The 16,890-nt window shown below is 40.8% G+C and overlaps 1 protein-coding gene, 1 long non-coding RNA gene and 3 other non-coding genes across 6 annotated transcripts; 1 reads left to right on the forward strand and 4 right to left on the reverse strand.

The window, feature by feature from the left end:
- The first annotated feature begins 4,697 nt into the window (after positions 1-4,697).
- LOC114264783 (rop guanine nucleotide exchange factor 1) lies at positions 4,698-9,090 on the forward strand. Of its 2 annotated transcripts, XM_028205489.2 has the most exons (6): positions 4,698-4,852; positions 4,933-5,301; positions 5,998-6,114; positions 6,202-6,740; positions 7,457-7,810; positions 8,439-9,090. In XM_028205489.2, the coding sequence occupies exons 2-6, from the start codon at positions 5,013-5,015 to the stop codon at positions 8,868-8,870; spliced, it is 1,731 nt and encodes a 576-aa protein (XP_028061290.2). In that variant the 5' UTR covers positions 4,698-4,852; positions 4,933-5,012; the 3' UTR covers positions 8,871-9,090. The 2 variants fall into 2 exon arrangements, with proteins under 2 accessions (XP_028061290.2, XP_028061289.2); XM_028205488.2 differs by having other exon boundaries at positions 4,728-5,301.
- A 399-nt stretch (positions 9,091-9,489) lies between these two features.
- On the reverse strand, positions 9,490-9,653 carry LOC114264852 (U1 spliceosomal RNA). The gene has a single exon (XR_003630120.1). It is a non-coding gene; the product is annotated as a U1 spliceosomal RNA (small nuclear RNA).
- A 4,896-nt stretch (positions 9,654-14,549) lies between these two features.
- Positions 14,550-14,701, reverse strand: LOC114264853 (U4 spliceosomal RNA). Its single transcript, XR_003630121.2, has one exon. It is a non-coding gene; the product is annotated as a U4 spliceosomal RNA (small nuclear RNA).
- A 312-nt stretch (positions 14,702-15,013) lies between these two features.
- Positions 15,014-15,635, reverse strand: LOC145815484 (uncharacterized). Its single transcript, XR_014358403.1, has 2 exons — positions 15,516-15,635; positions 15,014-15,332 (listed from the first exon to the last, which is right to left on the reverse strand). It is a non-coding gene; the product is annotated as an uncharacterized LOC145815484 (long non-coding RNA).
- Positions 15,513-15,630, reverse strand: LOC114264854 (U5 spliceosomal RNA). The gene has a single exon (XR_003630122.1). It is a non-coding gene; the product is annotated as a U5 spliceosomal RNA (small nuclear RNA).
- Positions 15,636-16,890: the final 1,255 nt, after the last annotated feature.

The raw sequence follows: 16,890 nt of genomic DNA on the forward strand, positions 1-16,890 counted from the left end.
TTTCTGATTTGCTGCAACAGAGAGCAACAAAGGGGCATGGCAAAGTATTTTCGTATATGTATGCATGACTACTCTTCAGGGAGTGTAGTCCTCGATCTTTGTGCCACCAATCACGCATATCGATGCATGATGGCCGAGGAGTCGATTTGCATGACTCAATATGAAATGAATGCACATATAAACACAACAAGACCAAGACTCCATCATGGATAATCTGGAATGTCGGTGACTGGGAATTGAGACACGTTCCGTCACTCGAAGTACGAAACGTCCCTCGTTTCCCGTGCTCGGGCTAACTCTTATCCCAAGCACAATGCAATATGCATGACATGCATGAATGTAACTAATATAGAACCTAGCATGCACAATGCTATGAGATGGCATACACAATGCACGATGTAACAAGGCATACGCAATGCTCTAACATACAACCTACCATACGCAATGCTATAAAATGAAATGGCATACTCAATGCACAATGGACTTACACCAACATGAGTGGACCTCAGCCACACTCACATCAGTAGCCATTCGATGAAAATGAGACACTCGAGATGCGTACACACGTGCACACAAACCGAGGACTAAACCTAAGGCACAAATGCCACTCTAACAAAACATGGCAGGGCATGGAATATGACATACAAGCATGCAAATTTCAATACCGAAATATGATACAAAACAGCCCCGAAACATGGCAATATGGTACCGGATGCATGAAATGAGACCCGAAACGCAAAACTAGGCACACGCAATGGCTTATAGCTATACAAAGCATGCATTATTCGAACATGAAGTGTGAAGAAAGAATCAAGACAGTCCCAAAACAAGCATATTTACAGTTTTAAGTAAGGCCAAAAAGTGAACACAAATAGGGCTAAGTTAACATGCAAAAATGGCCCCAAAAGAGAGATAATGAAACAAGTAGCATCTTCTGGCCCTAAATGGCCAAGATCCCTTCAACAAAGTTGAAGAGGGGATCAAAATAAAGCACTTTAAAGTTTACAACAAGCCACGAAAACAAACACAAGTATGGCTAAACTATTGTGCAAGAAATGGGCCAAAATGGAGACAAAGAAGCAAGTGATGGTTTCTGGCCTCAAACAGAGGAGGACCCTTCAACAAAGTTGAAGAGGGGCCCAAAACATGGTATTTTACAGTTAGTGACAAAACCCAAAACAGTGCACATGCAAGCTTAAAATACTATGCAAAATAAGGCCTAAAAAGAGGTTTAAACACAAAGAGCAAAAAAGGAGCTTCAAAAATAAAAAGTCCCTTGATAAAACATGAAGAGGGGGTCAAAATAAGGCTATTTACAGTTCGGACTAGAGCCCAAAAATACAATCACAAGGGGCTAACAAAACATGCAAAAATAAGGCCAAAAGAGGGATAAAGAGGCAAGTGACAAAAGGAAGCCTCAAACAGTGAAGAGCCCTTCAACAATGTTGAAGAAGGGCTCAAAATAAGCCACTTTACAGTTTTTAACCAAGCTCAAAACAGTTTACAAATAGGCCTAAAATACTATGCAAGAAAGAGGCATACAAGAGAGGTAAAGAAGCAAGTGTAAAAAGGAAGCCTCAAACAGGGAGAGGCCCTTAAACAAACATGAAAAGGAGATCAAAATAATGCTATTTTCAGCTAGGGTCGGAGCCCAAATATGCAAGTAAGTATGGCTTAGATATAGAACAAAATAAAGCACAAAAGAGGGAGAATGAAGACTCACCCTTGTAGACCAAACTTCAGCAGCTCTTGGCTTGAGAAAAGGTGCTCCCAAGCTCTGGAAAACCAGCTCCAAGTGTTGGAAAGGATGGTGGTGGTGTGGTGCTATGTGGTGGTGTAGAAAGGGGTGTGGGATTTGAGGGGTTTTGAGGGTTGGATTGTAGAGAGAGAGATGCAATGCAAGAGCCTTAAAGCAAATTTTGTAACCCCCTAAAACACAGCTGGGGGTGCTGGTTATATAGGCAAAAGAGGGGGAAAAAAGGGGGGGAATGGAATTCAAATTTCCCCCCCAAAGTGCAGCCCCCCGGATACACAATTTGGGGGGAAACAAAATACAGATTTGTAATCTACCTGGAGAGAGGATAATGGCCGGCCGGTTTCCTAGGGTTTAGGTGGCCGGTCGGCCTTCTCCATGGCCGGTCGGCCAAGGGTCAAAAGGGTCAAGCAGTATTAGTGGCCGGCCACCCCAGATTGGTAGCCTCCCATGTGTGCACAACACAACCATGTGGTCAAAAACTGGAGAAAATAAACCAAGAGAGATAAAAGCCCACTTTTTGGAGGGGTTCAAAAGGGTCAAACACAATTACTGGCCGGCCATGTGATATTGGTGGCCTCCCAGGTGTGTACAACACAAATATGTGGTTTAGGGCTGGAAAAAGTGGCCTTAGGGTGGTCAACATTAGCTTTCAAGTGAGAAAAACGGGCGATGGAGGGCAATGGAGGAATAAAATTGGTTGTCAGAACAATTACTGACCTCCCACCCTTCTACGACCTTCCTAACAATGAAACAGAGGTCCTTGCCAAAAATGAACTCAAACCGATGCAAAATGGAGGTTCGGGGGCCGAAACGCGCAGCCCGAGGCCCCGAAAGCTGACTGTTAGGCACTGGAAGTGGTGTTCGACCACGAAGTTGGTTTTTCGGACCGCAGTGTCCTTCAAAAGGGATTAAATAAGATGCATGCCAAAAACCGGAGCAAACGGAGGTGGTTAAGCGGTCCCAAACCGAGGCACACGGCCGTCGGCTCCAAAAAACGGGAAACCGGGCTCCAAATGGGAAAAATGGCCTACGACTACGAAACGTAGCCTACGGCCACTGAGAGATGATCTACGAGACCTCTCCCTCCCTTCGGGAAGAGAAAACAGAGAAAACGGAGCCTGGTTCGCAAACCGAGGGAAGACACGAAAGAGCCCAGAAGTCCGGAGGCAAGGCTCGCAGCCGAGACTCTGAAACTTTTGAATGAGCACAATATGCACCATCACCGAGTGCTCAATCGGCGACGTCTGAGTCTTAAGGTCGGTCAAAAATGAGGTGTCTACATTATGGCGCTGCTATTTTGGGCGTAAATATGTCAGATTGAAGTTTCCAAATCAGCGATGCATTTTGTTTATGCTTTCTGCAAACACGTATCAAAGACATCGATTTTTTTGTGGGGTGTGACCATCGCAACGTTATACATGTGTTTACAAACCGCCGACATCGCGAACAACATGTCAACATTTACTCCCCCAAACTAAACCCATTAACATAACGAATAAATAACCAACAACATTACCGTTGCCGCAATCTAAGAACACAACACCATGGCCTTCAACATTGAAGCATATGGCTAACTACACCATTACACAACGCGCACGCCTTAACCCCCCTTCCCACGCAGCATTCAAATACTCATGAGCCTCGTCATCCCTAAAAATCTAGCCATACATGATCTTCCCATGTAGTGCACACCGAGATCAACGTAATCAAGAGAATTCAAACACCCTTCCAAAAAACGTTTCCAGCCACAAAAAAAGAAAAAAGAAAAAGAAAGGGTATATTAGTCACAAAATCCATCCTATAACCACATAGTGGGACCCTTCGGATCACATTACCAAAAAATCAGGACTTTGATATGTATTAATATAAAAAGAGGACTTGATAGACTAAAACTCTCCCAAATGGGAGTTTTCCATAATTTTCCCTTCTTAAATTAAGTTATATTTAAAATTAAATAAAAAAATATTACGTTAACTGTTATATGACATACAAAAATAAATTATTATATTAAATTATGAGTTTTTGTTAGAAGAAAGAATTATAAATGATAAAATATTTTTATGTCGCATAAATGTCAATATTTTTATTTTCTATTTAATTTTGGATATAAGTTAATTTTTGAAATAAAATTTAAAATATGAAGAGTTAAAGTGAGAAACAAAATTTTTTAGAGTAAATTATAAATATATCCCTTGATATTTCCTTAAAATATAGATTCACTCTAGTGATTTTAAAAATTCTATTTCGGCTTTTCAAGTTTCTAATCGTATAATAAATTATCAAGATAATTAACAAATTTAATGATGTTAAAAATATATTTTAATTAATAATTTAAGTAATTTTATTATTATATAGAATAATAATTATAAAATTAATTTTTTATTAATGTTATTAAATAAAAAAATTTGATAATAAATTATTTATAATTTATAAAATAATGAATGATAATCCGTATTTTAAAGCAGATGTATTTAGCCTCCGTTTGGAAAGTTAGTTTGGAGGCTTTTTTTGCTAAAATAGTCCAAAAAAAACACAAAATAAGTTTTTTAGCCTAATAAGACAAAATATCACATCTAACCCATAATCATTATATTATTTCTCTCACAAAAAAGTTAAAAAATTCAAAAAAATCAAAAGTCCTTTCCAAATCAGACTTTTTAGTTACAGACTAAAATAATCAAAAAAGTTAAAAAATCAACCCACTTTCCGAACGAGCTCTTATATTTTGTTCAAAATTTTAATAATCAAAAAAAAAAAATTATATGATGTTTTAATGGTATTTTGATCAGTGAAGAGAATGAAATTCTTCAACTTATATTGAGTGATTGAACAGGGACATTATAAATTATGATCAACTAATAATTTTATAATATTACGTGGCAGAAAATCATTGGATTAAGAAAAGTATAATGTCGGGTGACCATCGCTAACGCCAAGCTCTGCCGTTACGGAAAAGATTGGACAACTCTGCAAACGCCGTACCCTTTTACTTTTGCAGCTTCTGTTCATTACACAGAGAGAGAAAAAAAAAATTGTAGAGAGTGAGTGAGGACTTCTTTTGCAGTTTCATCATCATCAGGGAAAGAAGAGTACGTTGTGAGTAAACCTGCATTTTGCTTTATCTTCTTTTTACTTTTTCTCCACCACCACCATCACCATTTCTCTGCAATTCACAGACCACGCGAGACATTCATTGACGACGAGATGTGCATCTAAGCTTTCACAGAACAAGTCAGAGTCTTTTGATCGATTGTCTATGGGGAGTGTTTCGTCTGAAGATGGCTCGGATCGGCAGAGTGAGCTCTGTGGAAGTTACAGCTTGAGTGCCGATGTGAGTGAGTCCGAGAGTTCGAGTAGTTTCTGGTACCGCCTCTACGATGCCGATGGAGCTTCGAGTTCGATGCCATCGTCTCCGTTCAATTTCCGTCCGGTGACGGGAAATTCCTGTTTTCCGCCGGCGGCACCGCCGTTTATGTTTCCGGTGATCGGCGGCAAAGATGTGGTTTGGGGCGATAAGCCGGAGAAACGTGATACTGATTTGTCTGGTCAGCGCATTTCTTTTTTAAATCTATTTTACTGTTTAATTTGTGATTTTGATGCTAAATTGAAGCTAATTCGTGGTACATTAGTGAGTTTTAGATCTTACTAGCCTCAATTTTACAATTAATCTGTTAGATCTATGCTACCTGCATCGTAAATTAACAGGAACGTGGTACGAATTGTGTGCTACGATAGGTAGACTTTTATTTAGAGCAATTTTATTTTAACTACTATTAGACATCTAATAAATTTTTTTTTTTTTTCATTTTTGATGTTTTTGTCAAATCAAAATTTGTTTGGGATGATCTAAATAAGTGTACTTTTTGTCTTTTTATGAAAAGTTGTGCAGAAAAGTAAAGAGATGATGCGATGAAAAAAAAGATAAAAAAATAAAAAGTGTGTACTTATTTAGAGGATAGTCAAACTTGGCCTTATTTTCCTCCTAAGTTAACATTTAAGAAAATATATTGGAAAAATCTTTGAGGATAGCTTCAAATCATTAAATTTATCGTTTACCGTTTTGGAATAAATTTATTGTTTACAGTTTTGAAATAAAAGTGTAGCATACGTACCAATACATAATTTAGCGTTTTCTGGTAATACTGTGTTAGATTCATGTGTTATATATTCTACCATAAATCTGTGAGTAAAACCTTTTCTATGTATTTGCTAACTTTCTAGTTAATTTCATGAATTTATAGAAGTTGACATGATGAAGGAAAGATTTTCTAAGCTTCTACTTGGGGAAGACATGTCTGGAGGGGGTAAAGGAGTCTGTACTGCCCTTGCAATCTCAAATGCGATCACAAACCTCTCTGGTCAGACAACAATTACTCTTTGTGTGTGATGCTTGTGTGTATTAATGTTGCTTAGTCACTCAAATCTGCTTTTGTTTGCAATTTTAGCCACTGTGTTTGGGGAGATCTGGAGGTTGGAGCCATTGGCATCACAAAAGAAGGTAATGTGGTGCAGAGAGATGGAATGGCTGTTATGTGTGAGCGATTCAATTGTGGAGCTTGTACCTTCTATACAGCAATTTCCTGGTGGAGGAACATACGAAGTCATGGCCACGCGACCAAGGTCTGATTTGTACATGAATCTGCCCGCTCTAAAGAAACTCGATGGCATGTTAATTGGCATCCTTGATGGGTTTCAAGAGACAGAGTTTTGGTACGTTGACCGGGGCATAATTGTGCCTGGTGTAGATGATTGTGATGTGTATGTATCGGGCACATCTGGTGGGAGGCCTTCAATTAGGCAGGAAGAGAAGTGGTGGCTCCCATGCCCGAAAGTTCCTCCAAAGGGTTTATCAGAGGATGCAAGGAAGAGGTTGCAGCAATGCAGGGATTGCACAAACCAGATACTCAAGGCAGCAATGGCGATCAATAGCAGCGTTCTTGCTGAAATGGAGATTCCAAGTGCCTATTTGGAGACCTTGCCTAAGGTACCGGTTGCAATTTTGTGTTTGTTTAATTCCGAAATATATATTAGCTACATACATGTGTACATGTTGGCTCATTCCCTATTGTGTCTCCATATGAATATTGATAAACTTTATTGTATTACAATGTCTGTGCTGAACAATACTTTAATGATCATCAATTGACCATCATATTGGATGAGTATATATTGGATACTTAAAGAGAAGGATTCATGCTACATATAAAAATTGCAGGGTGTCTAAAATGCATGAGTATGAATTGACCATTACTCTGATGCAGATGATGAGACCTATAATTTGCAAAATTAGAAAACGTAACTAAAATGGTTTTAGGGTTCTCATGAATGAAAGGGCGGATGGGAGGTGAGAGAATAGGAGTTAAACACACAGTGAGTCTGACAGCGTAGAAATAAAAAAGAGAGAAACTTGTGGGTTTGTACGAAATTGTATCTATCAAATTACCTGTTAATCCTTATGTGATAAACTCATTGCACAAATGAATCAATCAATTTTTTAAGGACTGCTTTCAAAATAAAAAATGTGATAGGGCTTCAAAACAGTCTTCATAAAGTGGGGGTGCTGCCGTGTGATAATAGTATAGATTGAATTGAATACAGGTCTTACCATCAAGTCTATGTTATGCATCATAGTTATAGTTAATAATTAATAGATAGGAATGCATTTAACTTTTTGGTTGTCTTATTCAATTGTCATTGCAGAGTGGAAAGGCTTGTCTAGGTGATATCATCTACCGCTACATAACTTCTGAGAAATTCTCACCAGATTATCTTCTTGAATGCCTAGACCTGTCATCAGAGCATCATACACTAGAAGTGGTGAACAGGATTGAGGCAGCTGTACATGTGTGGAAGCAGAAAGACCAAAGAAAACATACAAAACACCCTAAAGCTAAGCGTTCAAATTGGGGAGGCAAGGTTAAGGGCCTTGTCTCTGATGGTGACAAAAGTCAGTTCCTGGCACAGCGAGCAGAGACACTTTTACGTGGCCTGAGACTGCGTTTCCCTGGCCTTCCACAAACTGCGTTGGACATGAGCAAAATTCAATACAACAAGGTACTTTACTCCCCTCTTTAGCATTTAGTGAGCAAAAACAGTTAAATGTCCAATTAGTCTAAGTATAGGTTAAAGAACAAGGAAAAGTTTGAACACTTGGAACATAGTTATCACATAGCTATTTGATTTTTATAATTGTTGAAGATTTGATTAAATTTAACAGGGGTCTAGTTCAGTGAGAGGCCTAGGGAAGCAGCCATATGATGAGCCTTTTACCAGCACAATCTACTCTACTCATTGCACAAACAGCAAGCATTTCCATCTTCCATGATGCAATAATAGTTTACTTGAAGCAGAGTCATTGAACAATTTGCTGGCAATACCTGATGAATTGCTGAATGGGCTGAATCTTGTTTATTTCAAATAGCAATTTGGATTTCTCTGTTTAACTGATCATTTAGTGCCATCTACTGTATTCTTAAGCCAAATATGGTATCATTTATCCTATCATAAACACTTGGAAATGAACCATTTGGCTTAGCCCAGTGTCAGAACATATGCATCTTATGAGGTCGAAGGTTTGAGTCTTCCCTTCCCCTCCAACGCACCTAAAAAAAAGAACTTGTAAATGATGTATCTGTATAACGATGTATTAATCAGCCTTATTTTTATTCTTTTTTTGTTGCAGGACGTAGGACAGTCGATTCTTGAAAGCTACTCAAGGGTAATGGAGAGCTTGGCCTTCAATATAATGGCAAGGATTGATGATGTCCTTTATGTAGATGATGCAACTAAGCAATGCGCTGTAGCCGAATCGAAGTCCTTTTTCAGCAGGGGAGGTTTGGGTGGTCTTCCCGTTCAAAAACGGATGTCGCCTAGTCCCTTCTCAATTCAGCATAGCCCTTATACCTCTGCATTTGCTACTCCAACATTCTGTTCTTCCCCTCCGCCAGTCCAAAGCCCCGGTAGAGCACCACAACTCTCAAGTAAGAGCAGTATTAAAGGACCACTTTGCCAGAAGTTGGAAAAACCAATGCCTGCTGAGTTGGAGAAATCTTGGTCATATTCTGGGAAACATAGTTCCAGAAGAATTTCAGGGGATGCTCCTGGGGGCGATTAAGTGAAATCTTAGGATGTTGCTTTACCTGATTAATGTCACTTATGGTGGTAGGGCTGAAGATAGTTGGCAGTTACAATCTTTGTATATTTGTTTTGGTAGATATAGCATGGTTTAAAGTTCTGACCAATGGGGTTTACCTGACTCTAGGATTATATTATTATTGTATTATCTTGACTTTGACTACTGATTATCGCTTTAACTCAAAATCGTTGACTATAAATCTGTTGCCAATTATTGTTACCCAGCAAATGATAGACAGAAAATAAAAGGAGAGTGACGTTATATGGTCAGCACCACCTCTGGCACATGTCAGTTAGTAATTGACTTGCAGCTTAGTAGAGAAGTGCACAAGATCAAATGACACAAGACCAACACTTGACAACCATGTGTACATAAATTTCATGTGCTACTACTATATGGTTTTTAAGTCATATACACGGCCTATTCCATCCCAAACCTGCATAAAGGTCCCAAATTTTAATGAACATATATACATAGTAGCAATAAAAAATTATTTTCACATGCCCCAACTTACAATCAAGAAATATAGTATATTTTTTGGAAGCCCAGACGCTGAATTTAAAGACCAATATTTGATGAGTTTTAGACTTTGAATTGAATAGGGGCCGCGCGAACGCAGGCCCCCACTGGCACAAATTATGACGTAGGCTCTACCAACTTGGGTAGACCTTAGGCGGACGCCCCTCCCAATTGTGCAATGGAGGTCGTCAACCTAGGCCATGGGCCTTCTTGATCACCCATTGACCCCGTCCAGGTAAGTATGTTTCTTCTTGCTCCTTTGCATCCTTATATTCACCGCCCTCATCCCACTCTCTCCCCATATTCCCAATGTGGGACTAAACTAGCTCAACAACACCCCCCCCCTTCTCTCTAAACCCCTCTTCAATCTGTCTTCTTTCTGGTTTCACCCAAGCACTGTAAAAACTCTCTGATTCAGAATCAAGTTGGTTGTAACAAAATTCAAATGTCAACTATACAATTGGCAAAAATCAAAACAATGTCCAGCGCGGAGAGGGAACTCATAAAAGTCTTGCATCTCACGTGGAAAGAAATGATGCTCTGCCAAAACTTGGTGCAAATGTGGTGTGGCTGCTGTGAACGGTGCAAAGCTAGGTGTTCTGTTACGAATCCATGTTCTTTCGACCTCCAACCACCATGTTAATGGAGCTGTGAAATGATAAGGATGGATGGCCGCTCCCCTCTTCTCTCTTCTGAGATCAAATCTTTCGGCCTTGAGAAGGAGCCTTTCATGGCTTGATATGCCTCATCAACATGTTTACAAATTTTTAGAATGAAATGAAGTTCAGTTCAAGTCCACAATTGAGTGAATTTAAGTGACCTTGGTGCAAAATGAGACACGGTGTTAAACTTGGAAGTGTTCTGCTAACAAGGATGTTTAGATGTAGCTGTGCAATGACAACTGCAGAAGTCAGTCTGTCTGTTGCACAACATGATTAAAGTTTATGAATGATTCTGTCATGGTACACAATTGGGAAGATATGTATGCCTCTTAAACTCAATTTATACTTCAATTGAATGGCTGCTTTGTTATCAATGAAATTCAGAGCCCTTTTGTGTAGATGAAGCTATGGCATAAACATGTATGAATAGAATAGAGGTCCACCCATGGGAGACACTTGAGTTTGGAGAGAGTCACAAAACAGAAAAAATAAACTGATAAATAAAACAGGATAGGAGACACGGTATGGTCGTGTCAGACCGTTGTAGCAGACAGTTTACGGGGTCATGTCGGACCGTTGAAGCAGACATTGTGTGGTCGTGTCAGATGTAGAAGACAGTTTACGGGGTCATGTCGGACCGTTGTAGCAGGACAGTTTACGGGGTCATGTCGGACCGATGAAGCAGACATTGTGTGGTCGTGTCAGATGTAGAAGACAGTTTACGGGGTCATGTCGGACCGTTGTAGCAGGACAGTTTACGGGGTCATGTCGGACCGATGTAGCAGGACAGTTTACGGGGTCATGTCGGACCGATGTAGCAGACAGTTTACGGGGTCATGTCGGACCGTTGTAGAAGACAGTTTACGGGGTCATGTCGGACCGATGTAGTAGGACAGTTTACGGGGTCATGTCGGACCGTTGTAGAAGACAGTTTACGGGGTCATGTCGGACCGATGTAGCAGACACTGTGTGGTCGTGTCAGACCGTTGTAGAAGACAGTTTATGGGGTCATGTCGGACCGTTGTAGAAGCTTGTGGTGGTGCACCAAGGGGGCGACTTAGGGAGTGCGCCATGAGGTGACTTGAACATGATACTGTGTATAACCCCCCCTCAAACTCAAATAGGTGTGAAGAGAGAAACCTATTTGAGGTTGAAACAAAGGGATTGATAAAGCTGACCGGTGTAGAAGACACTGTATGAGTGTGTAGATAGGCTGCCCAAAAAATATACATGTAGATATATATCGAGCCCTCAAAAGTCGTGCCCTCAAAAGGTGTGCCCGCACCCTCAAAAGGCGTGCCATCAAAAGGCGTGCCCGAATGCATCAAAAGGCGTGCCGTGAAAAGGCGTGCCAGTTTGTCGGCGAGAAGAGGCGCGCGATGCGCGTGGCTGCCTCGGCTATTTAACCAAGACGGAGCTGAGGCCGAGGCAGAGGCTGAGACAAGAAACTGAGAGAAACCTCTGAAGAATTCTGCGTTGTGCTGAGAGAGAGAGGCTGTAACACTGTTGTGCTGAGAGAGAGAGTCTGTAACACTCTGTTGCGAGAGAAAATGGCTTCGTCGTCCCGTAGTCTGCTGACTCTCTTTCCCGACCTCAACGAGTCAACAAGAGATATAGCGGGTGCGGTGTCCCGTGAACCTCAACCAAACACCACGGGGTTTGCTCCGTTGAACTTTCCGATGCAGTCGGTGGAGCAAAAAATGGCAGTGCAAACGGATGTGGAGGCTAATCAGTACACTTTGAAGGCATGTGTGGAGTCCATGACGGCGGTCACAAACTTGTCGCACCGGCTGCAGAGTAGGACAAATGAGGTGCAACAATTAAACTCCCAGCTGGCTCTGCTCCAACGCATGTATAAGGATGCGCGAGCAGAGATAAGCGTGCTAAGGGCAGAAAACAAGGAGCTGAAGCGGAAGGCCACCGTGATGTTCCGATTTGGAGGGCCGCCATATGCTGCAGTGGAGGAGTATGGGGGAGTGAACGTGCTCGGCGGCGTGGAAAACACGGAGGCAACACTGTCAAGGCCCGCTCAGGACGGAGGCAAGAAGAAGAGACCGGCGGCAGAGTAGAGATAAAAAAAAAATCCCACTGTGGGTGTGGTTGGTTTGTTTGTGGTTGTTTTTTTTTTTTTTTTTTTTTTTTTTTTTTTGTTGTTGGTGTAAAATGGTGAGCGGGGTGAGCCCCGACATGAATAAAATGAATTTGGTGTGCAGTCCGTCTTCTTCTTTTGGTTTTGTTGTTGTTTTTTTTTTTTTTTTTTTTTTGTTGTTTTTTTTGTTTTTTTTTTTTTTTTGTGTTTTATATATGTGGGTGTGGGTGGAAGGGTGGATAAAAAAAAAAAAAAAAAGGGTCAAAGAGCACGTGGAGTCTGAGTATGTGCATAATAAAAATAATAAAAAGAAGGAGTGGAGAGAGGGTTTGATATGTTGAAATAAAAGAAGAGAGTGGGGTGTGGTGAGAGTGGGGGAATAAAGTAAAAACATAACATAAAATAAAAATAAAAAGGAGGAGTGGGGAACCGAATGGGGGTGTGGTGAGAGTGGTGGAATAAATATATATATAAAAAAGGAAAATGATGGGAGCATTGGCATGTGTTTTCAAATTGCCAAAAGGAAGAGAGAGGTGTGGTGTTAAAGGAAGGGGAATCATGGATGGATATAATTAAAAAGGGGTCTAGTGAAGAGAAAGGGACCAAACCACCAACTCTTCTCGGCTGCATAACCGGCTTTAGCAGAAGACAATTCATCAAAATCTGCGCTGTCAACAATGCTAGTTGGTGCAGTCAAAACCGTGGCAAACAGATAGCCAGATTACCAGGACCAAAAGTAATAGGATTCCGAGAACAACCACCTTAAATTTTATTTTATTTATTTATTTATTTTTTTTATTTATTTTTTTTTTTTATTTTTTTTTTTGTTTTTTTTTTTTTTGTTTTGTTGTTTTTTTTTACTTCCTAGCTATGCACGTCTCTCCCAAAAAAAAAATGTGTTTGTTGGGTGTGTATATGATGTGTCTGCTGTGAGGGCCGTGAGGGAGAGAGAGGTGTGTGTTAGCTGGGTGTCATGTGCATGGGTGGGAAGATCTTGGGTGTGTATGGAGTGGGTGGCTGGGTGAGTATTGTGTGAGAGAGAGAAGCCTAGAAATCTAGAGAGAGAAGAGAGCTGGGTTTGGTGTGTGTTTTCCGGAAGAGAGAGAGTTGCCGAGAGGGAGAGAGCTGTGAGCAGATGAGCAGTGCGTGAGAGCTACAGATCATGGTCGGCGGTGGTGGTCCACCAAGAAGAGAGAGAGCCCAGGTGCAGAGAGAGAGAGGAACATGAATCCATCGTTGTCGCCGGACCTCTCGACGAGCTCCTGGAAGACGGGGTTGTCAACGACGTCGGAGCCGACGAGGTAGCGACGGCGAGACTTGCCGACGTAGACGGGGTGGAGGTCTCTGGAGATCTTGTCGTTGTTGTTGTGGAAAGAGGAGGAGTAGTCATCGTCGGAGGAAGAGTGGGTTGAGGACGAGGCTGCGGCGACGACGGAGCCGCCGTAGGTGGAGCTTGACCAGCCGGTGCGTGTCTCCATTGGATTATTGGATCGTGAAGCTGGCCGAGGGCGTTGATCATGGGTGTGAAGCTGGCCGAGGGCGTTGATCATGGGTAAGTTGCCTGCGTTGCCGATGTCCTTGATGTTCTCGACGCCAGAGGGGAGAGACGGGTGCGATGGGAAGGGAAGGACCAGGGTCTGGATTGAAGATGGGTGGTGGGTTGAGAGGAGAGGGTGCAGGATTGGGAGGTTCTTTGGTGTCACCAGAATGGTTATGGTGATGCCACGGAGGGCTAGTTGGTGGGTTAGGTCCAGCATGGGTAACATGTGGCCTTGAGCTGGGTATGGAAATATCAGGATATGAACTGGCTGTAACTGAGGATGGGGACGCGCAGTTATCACTGTAAAGTAGAGAGAGAAAGTGTGAGAGAGGTCTTGCGAGTTGACGGAGGTTTCAAATTGGTTGAGGTCCGGCAGGTCTCAAATTGGTTGAGGTCCGGCGGGCGGTCAAGGCAAAGTTGCCGCCCGCCGGAAGGCGAAAAACACCAAGATCTTTAACCTATAGCTCTGATACCATGTAAGATAAATTGATAGAGAGAGAGAGCAAGTGAATAAATGAGATGTATTATGATTGATATTCTGAATGTTGTGTATATTACAAGGATTTATATAGGAGAGGATTTGGGAGTAGGTGAAGGTGGTAGTGGAGGTGGTAGGTGGAGTGGGTGGTAGTGGAGGTGTTAGGTGGAGTGGGTGGTTTACTATTTACAATTTACATTTTACATTAACAGGCCCCCAGACTTTTCCGTCAGGACAACCCATGCATGGTCCAAGTTTTCAAAATCCAAAAAGCAAGGGAACCAAATTTAATTAAGACAGCCCATGGGCCTATATGACTGAATACTTGTCTTCAAGTGAAACATTTAAAACTGGTGCATTGTAGAGCTTTAACCCTTGGTTAGAGGGAGGCCCTTACAGAAATTCTCAGAGGCCCGGGCTGAACCCAGGCCAATGAGGGGGTTTGGAAATAGTTTTCAACCAGCAATTGACGCGCCTCGGTTATTACCTCACTAGCTGCGTCATTGCCCCAAGCGCAAAGATGCCTTCCTCTTCTCTCTTCTTGCTGTTTTTATACAAACATTCCTAACTCAGTCCTCCATATGACAAACCGATGCGGGACTCACTTGGTTTGGTCACCAAATAATACCCATCCATTAAACTCGTGGATTAATATACAGTAGTGTTACATGTATCAATTAATATACACACTAGTATACCAATTAGTGTTGTGATATTATTATTGATCATATTTATTATACGAGTTACAAATACCCAAAACCTACAAATGATATCACATTATGTGTACATTAATTAGTACATATAGTATTATTCTTTAATATAATAATAATCTCCTTTGGTACAAACTTGACTTGAATTCATTCACATCTTACTAGGATTACATATTTATTTGCATTATTATTGAGCAAATACAAAATATAAGTGCTTACTAAATCATATAAACCTTTGGACTTCACTCTGTGAATTGATTTCAGCCATTGGCATGCTTATGCTTTTTTTTCTTTTTCTTTTTTTTCCGACACGCTCCCATCGAGAATTAAAACTGAAAAAATCTCCATCCAGTTCAGTAGTTTTCTATTTTGAAAGAAATTGTCTGTAGTTCCCATGAAATTTCTCATAGCTTGGGCATTAACAGCATCTAAGTTGCAATCCCCTGCAGAAAAAATGAGCATAAACAATTACAACTCAGCTCTACTGAACATAATCAGCTTGGTACCCTCCCAAACAATTCGTGTGTAAATTCCTCATATTAAATAGCAATTGCAGGACATCATCAACCCATTCAGGTAAAAATTAAAGATCAAAAATTTTTAACTTGGAATTTTAGGGGACCAACCCTTCATAGGGAAGGAACCCTCCAAAAATGGGCGTATGCCGCTATTTGCGACGAGCACACGGTATTCTTTAGTAAAAGGCGAAAGAATAGTTCGCTTTGTGCTCACCGCGCGGCTGCGTGATTTTTTAATGTCGCCTCTCCTTCATTTTCAACTGAGTTCGTGGCCTCTCTGTTTCATCATTACTCGATGTGGGACAGAAAAGCAACATCTTCCACTTCTCACTTCTCAGTCTCTCTGCTTCTTTCACAAGCCCCTTTCTCCATCTTTGAGCCTTGTATTCTGTTTATACTCCCAAGTAATTCAAATGCGTTCTATTAATTGAGCTGATTTCCTACTAGGTTGTATATGGATTTGGGTAAATTCTAATTATTTCAGTTGGAACACTTTCATCAATTAAAAAATATATAATAAGCATATATTCATAAAAGACATTCATCATCATATCTACTCCAACAAAAGGAAAACTTACAAACAAACAAAAAAAGAAAAAGAAAATTTCATTAGGAGGAAAAGCAAAACTGGCCCATATTAACTAAATTTTGTTGGAAGAAAGAAAAATCTCTATAAGCTAAGATGGTCTCGGAACACAAAAAATCTTTCAACACTAAACGGAAGTGTACCTACATTAAAATACTATAGGAGATGGTCTCATAATTTGGAAAAAAAAAGAAAAAAAAAAAAAGAATGGAATTATGCTTTTCACTCCTCTTGTTAATCAATTTGTAATACGAAAATGTACCAGATGTGAAATTTAATCGACAAACTTTTAATAAGAAGGAATGAGATCATGCATGATTCAATGGGTTGTAGTGGTTATTGATTGTAAAGGAATTTGTGATGGTCAATAATAAAGAAATAAGAAAATTAAAAATCTTAAAAGATAATTGGGGCTACTATAGTGTGTGGGTGAAAATCTGATCACACTGCCCGTTTAGTGATCAGCTGGAGAGCACAGGCAGAATAGATGCCTTTAGCAACCTGTAACAGAAAGAAAAAGCTCCGGCGGTGGTTCTTCCACCCGGGGCACTCCGACGATCAAGTCAGTATATCTCTCAAAGATAATCAAGTGCTAAACTGAATACTCAAAACATAAATTACATACCTTAGACCCACGGGGGTGCCTCTCTTTTATAATATACTCAATCCAAGTCCCAATAGAAGTATGACTTCTATGAACTTCATCTCAATGTTTACTTTGGATTCTTAAAGAGATAAAGATAAACTCCCTAAGAGTTCTATCCTTATCCAAGGTCAAGTCCCCTCTCCGTCTTAGGACTCTTGTCCCTTATCTCGGATTCCGATATCCTCGGAGATAACCTCGGCTTCTCCAAGATTACCTCGGCTTAACTACCAGGGCACGTGGCACCTCGGCTG

Source organism: Camellia sinensis, unplaced genomic scaffold (assembly GCF_055761805.1).
Source record: "Camellia sinensis isolate YWXY unplaced genomic scaffold, ASM5576180v1 Unanchor2, whole genome shotgun sequence".
Classification (NCBI taxonomy): Eukaryota; Viridiplantae; Streptophyta; class Magnoliopsida; order Ericales; family Theaceae; genus Camellia; species Camellia sinensis.

Coding starts and splice junctions, on each gene's coding strand:
- LOC114264783 (XM_028205489.2), top strand. CDS start 5,013: ATGGGGAGTGTTTCGTCTGAAGATGGCTCGGATCGGCAGAGTGAGCTC. Junction 6,115..6,201: donor TGCGATCACAAACCTCTCTG/GTCAGACAACAA, acceptor TTGCAATTTTAG/CCACTGTGTTTGGGGAGATC. Junction 7,811..8,438: donor GCAAAATTCAATACAACAAG/GTACTTTACTCC, acceptor TTTTTGTTGCAG/GACGTAGGACAGTCGATTCT.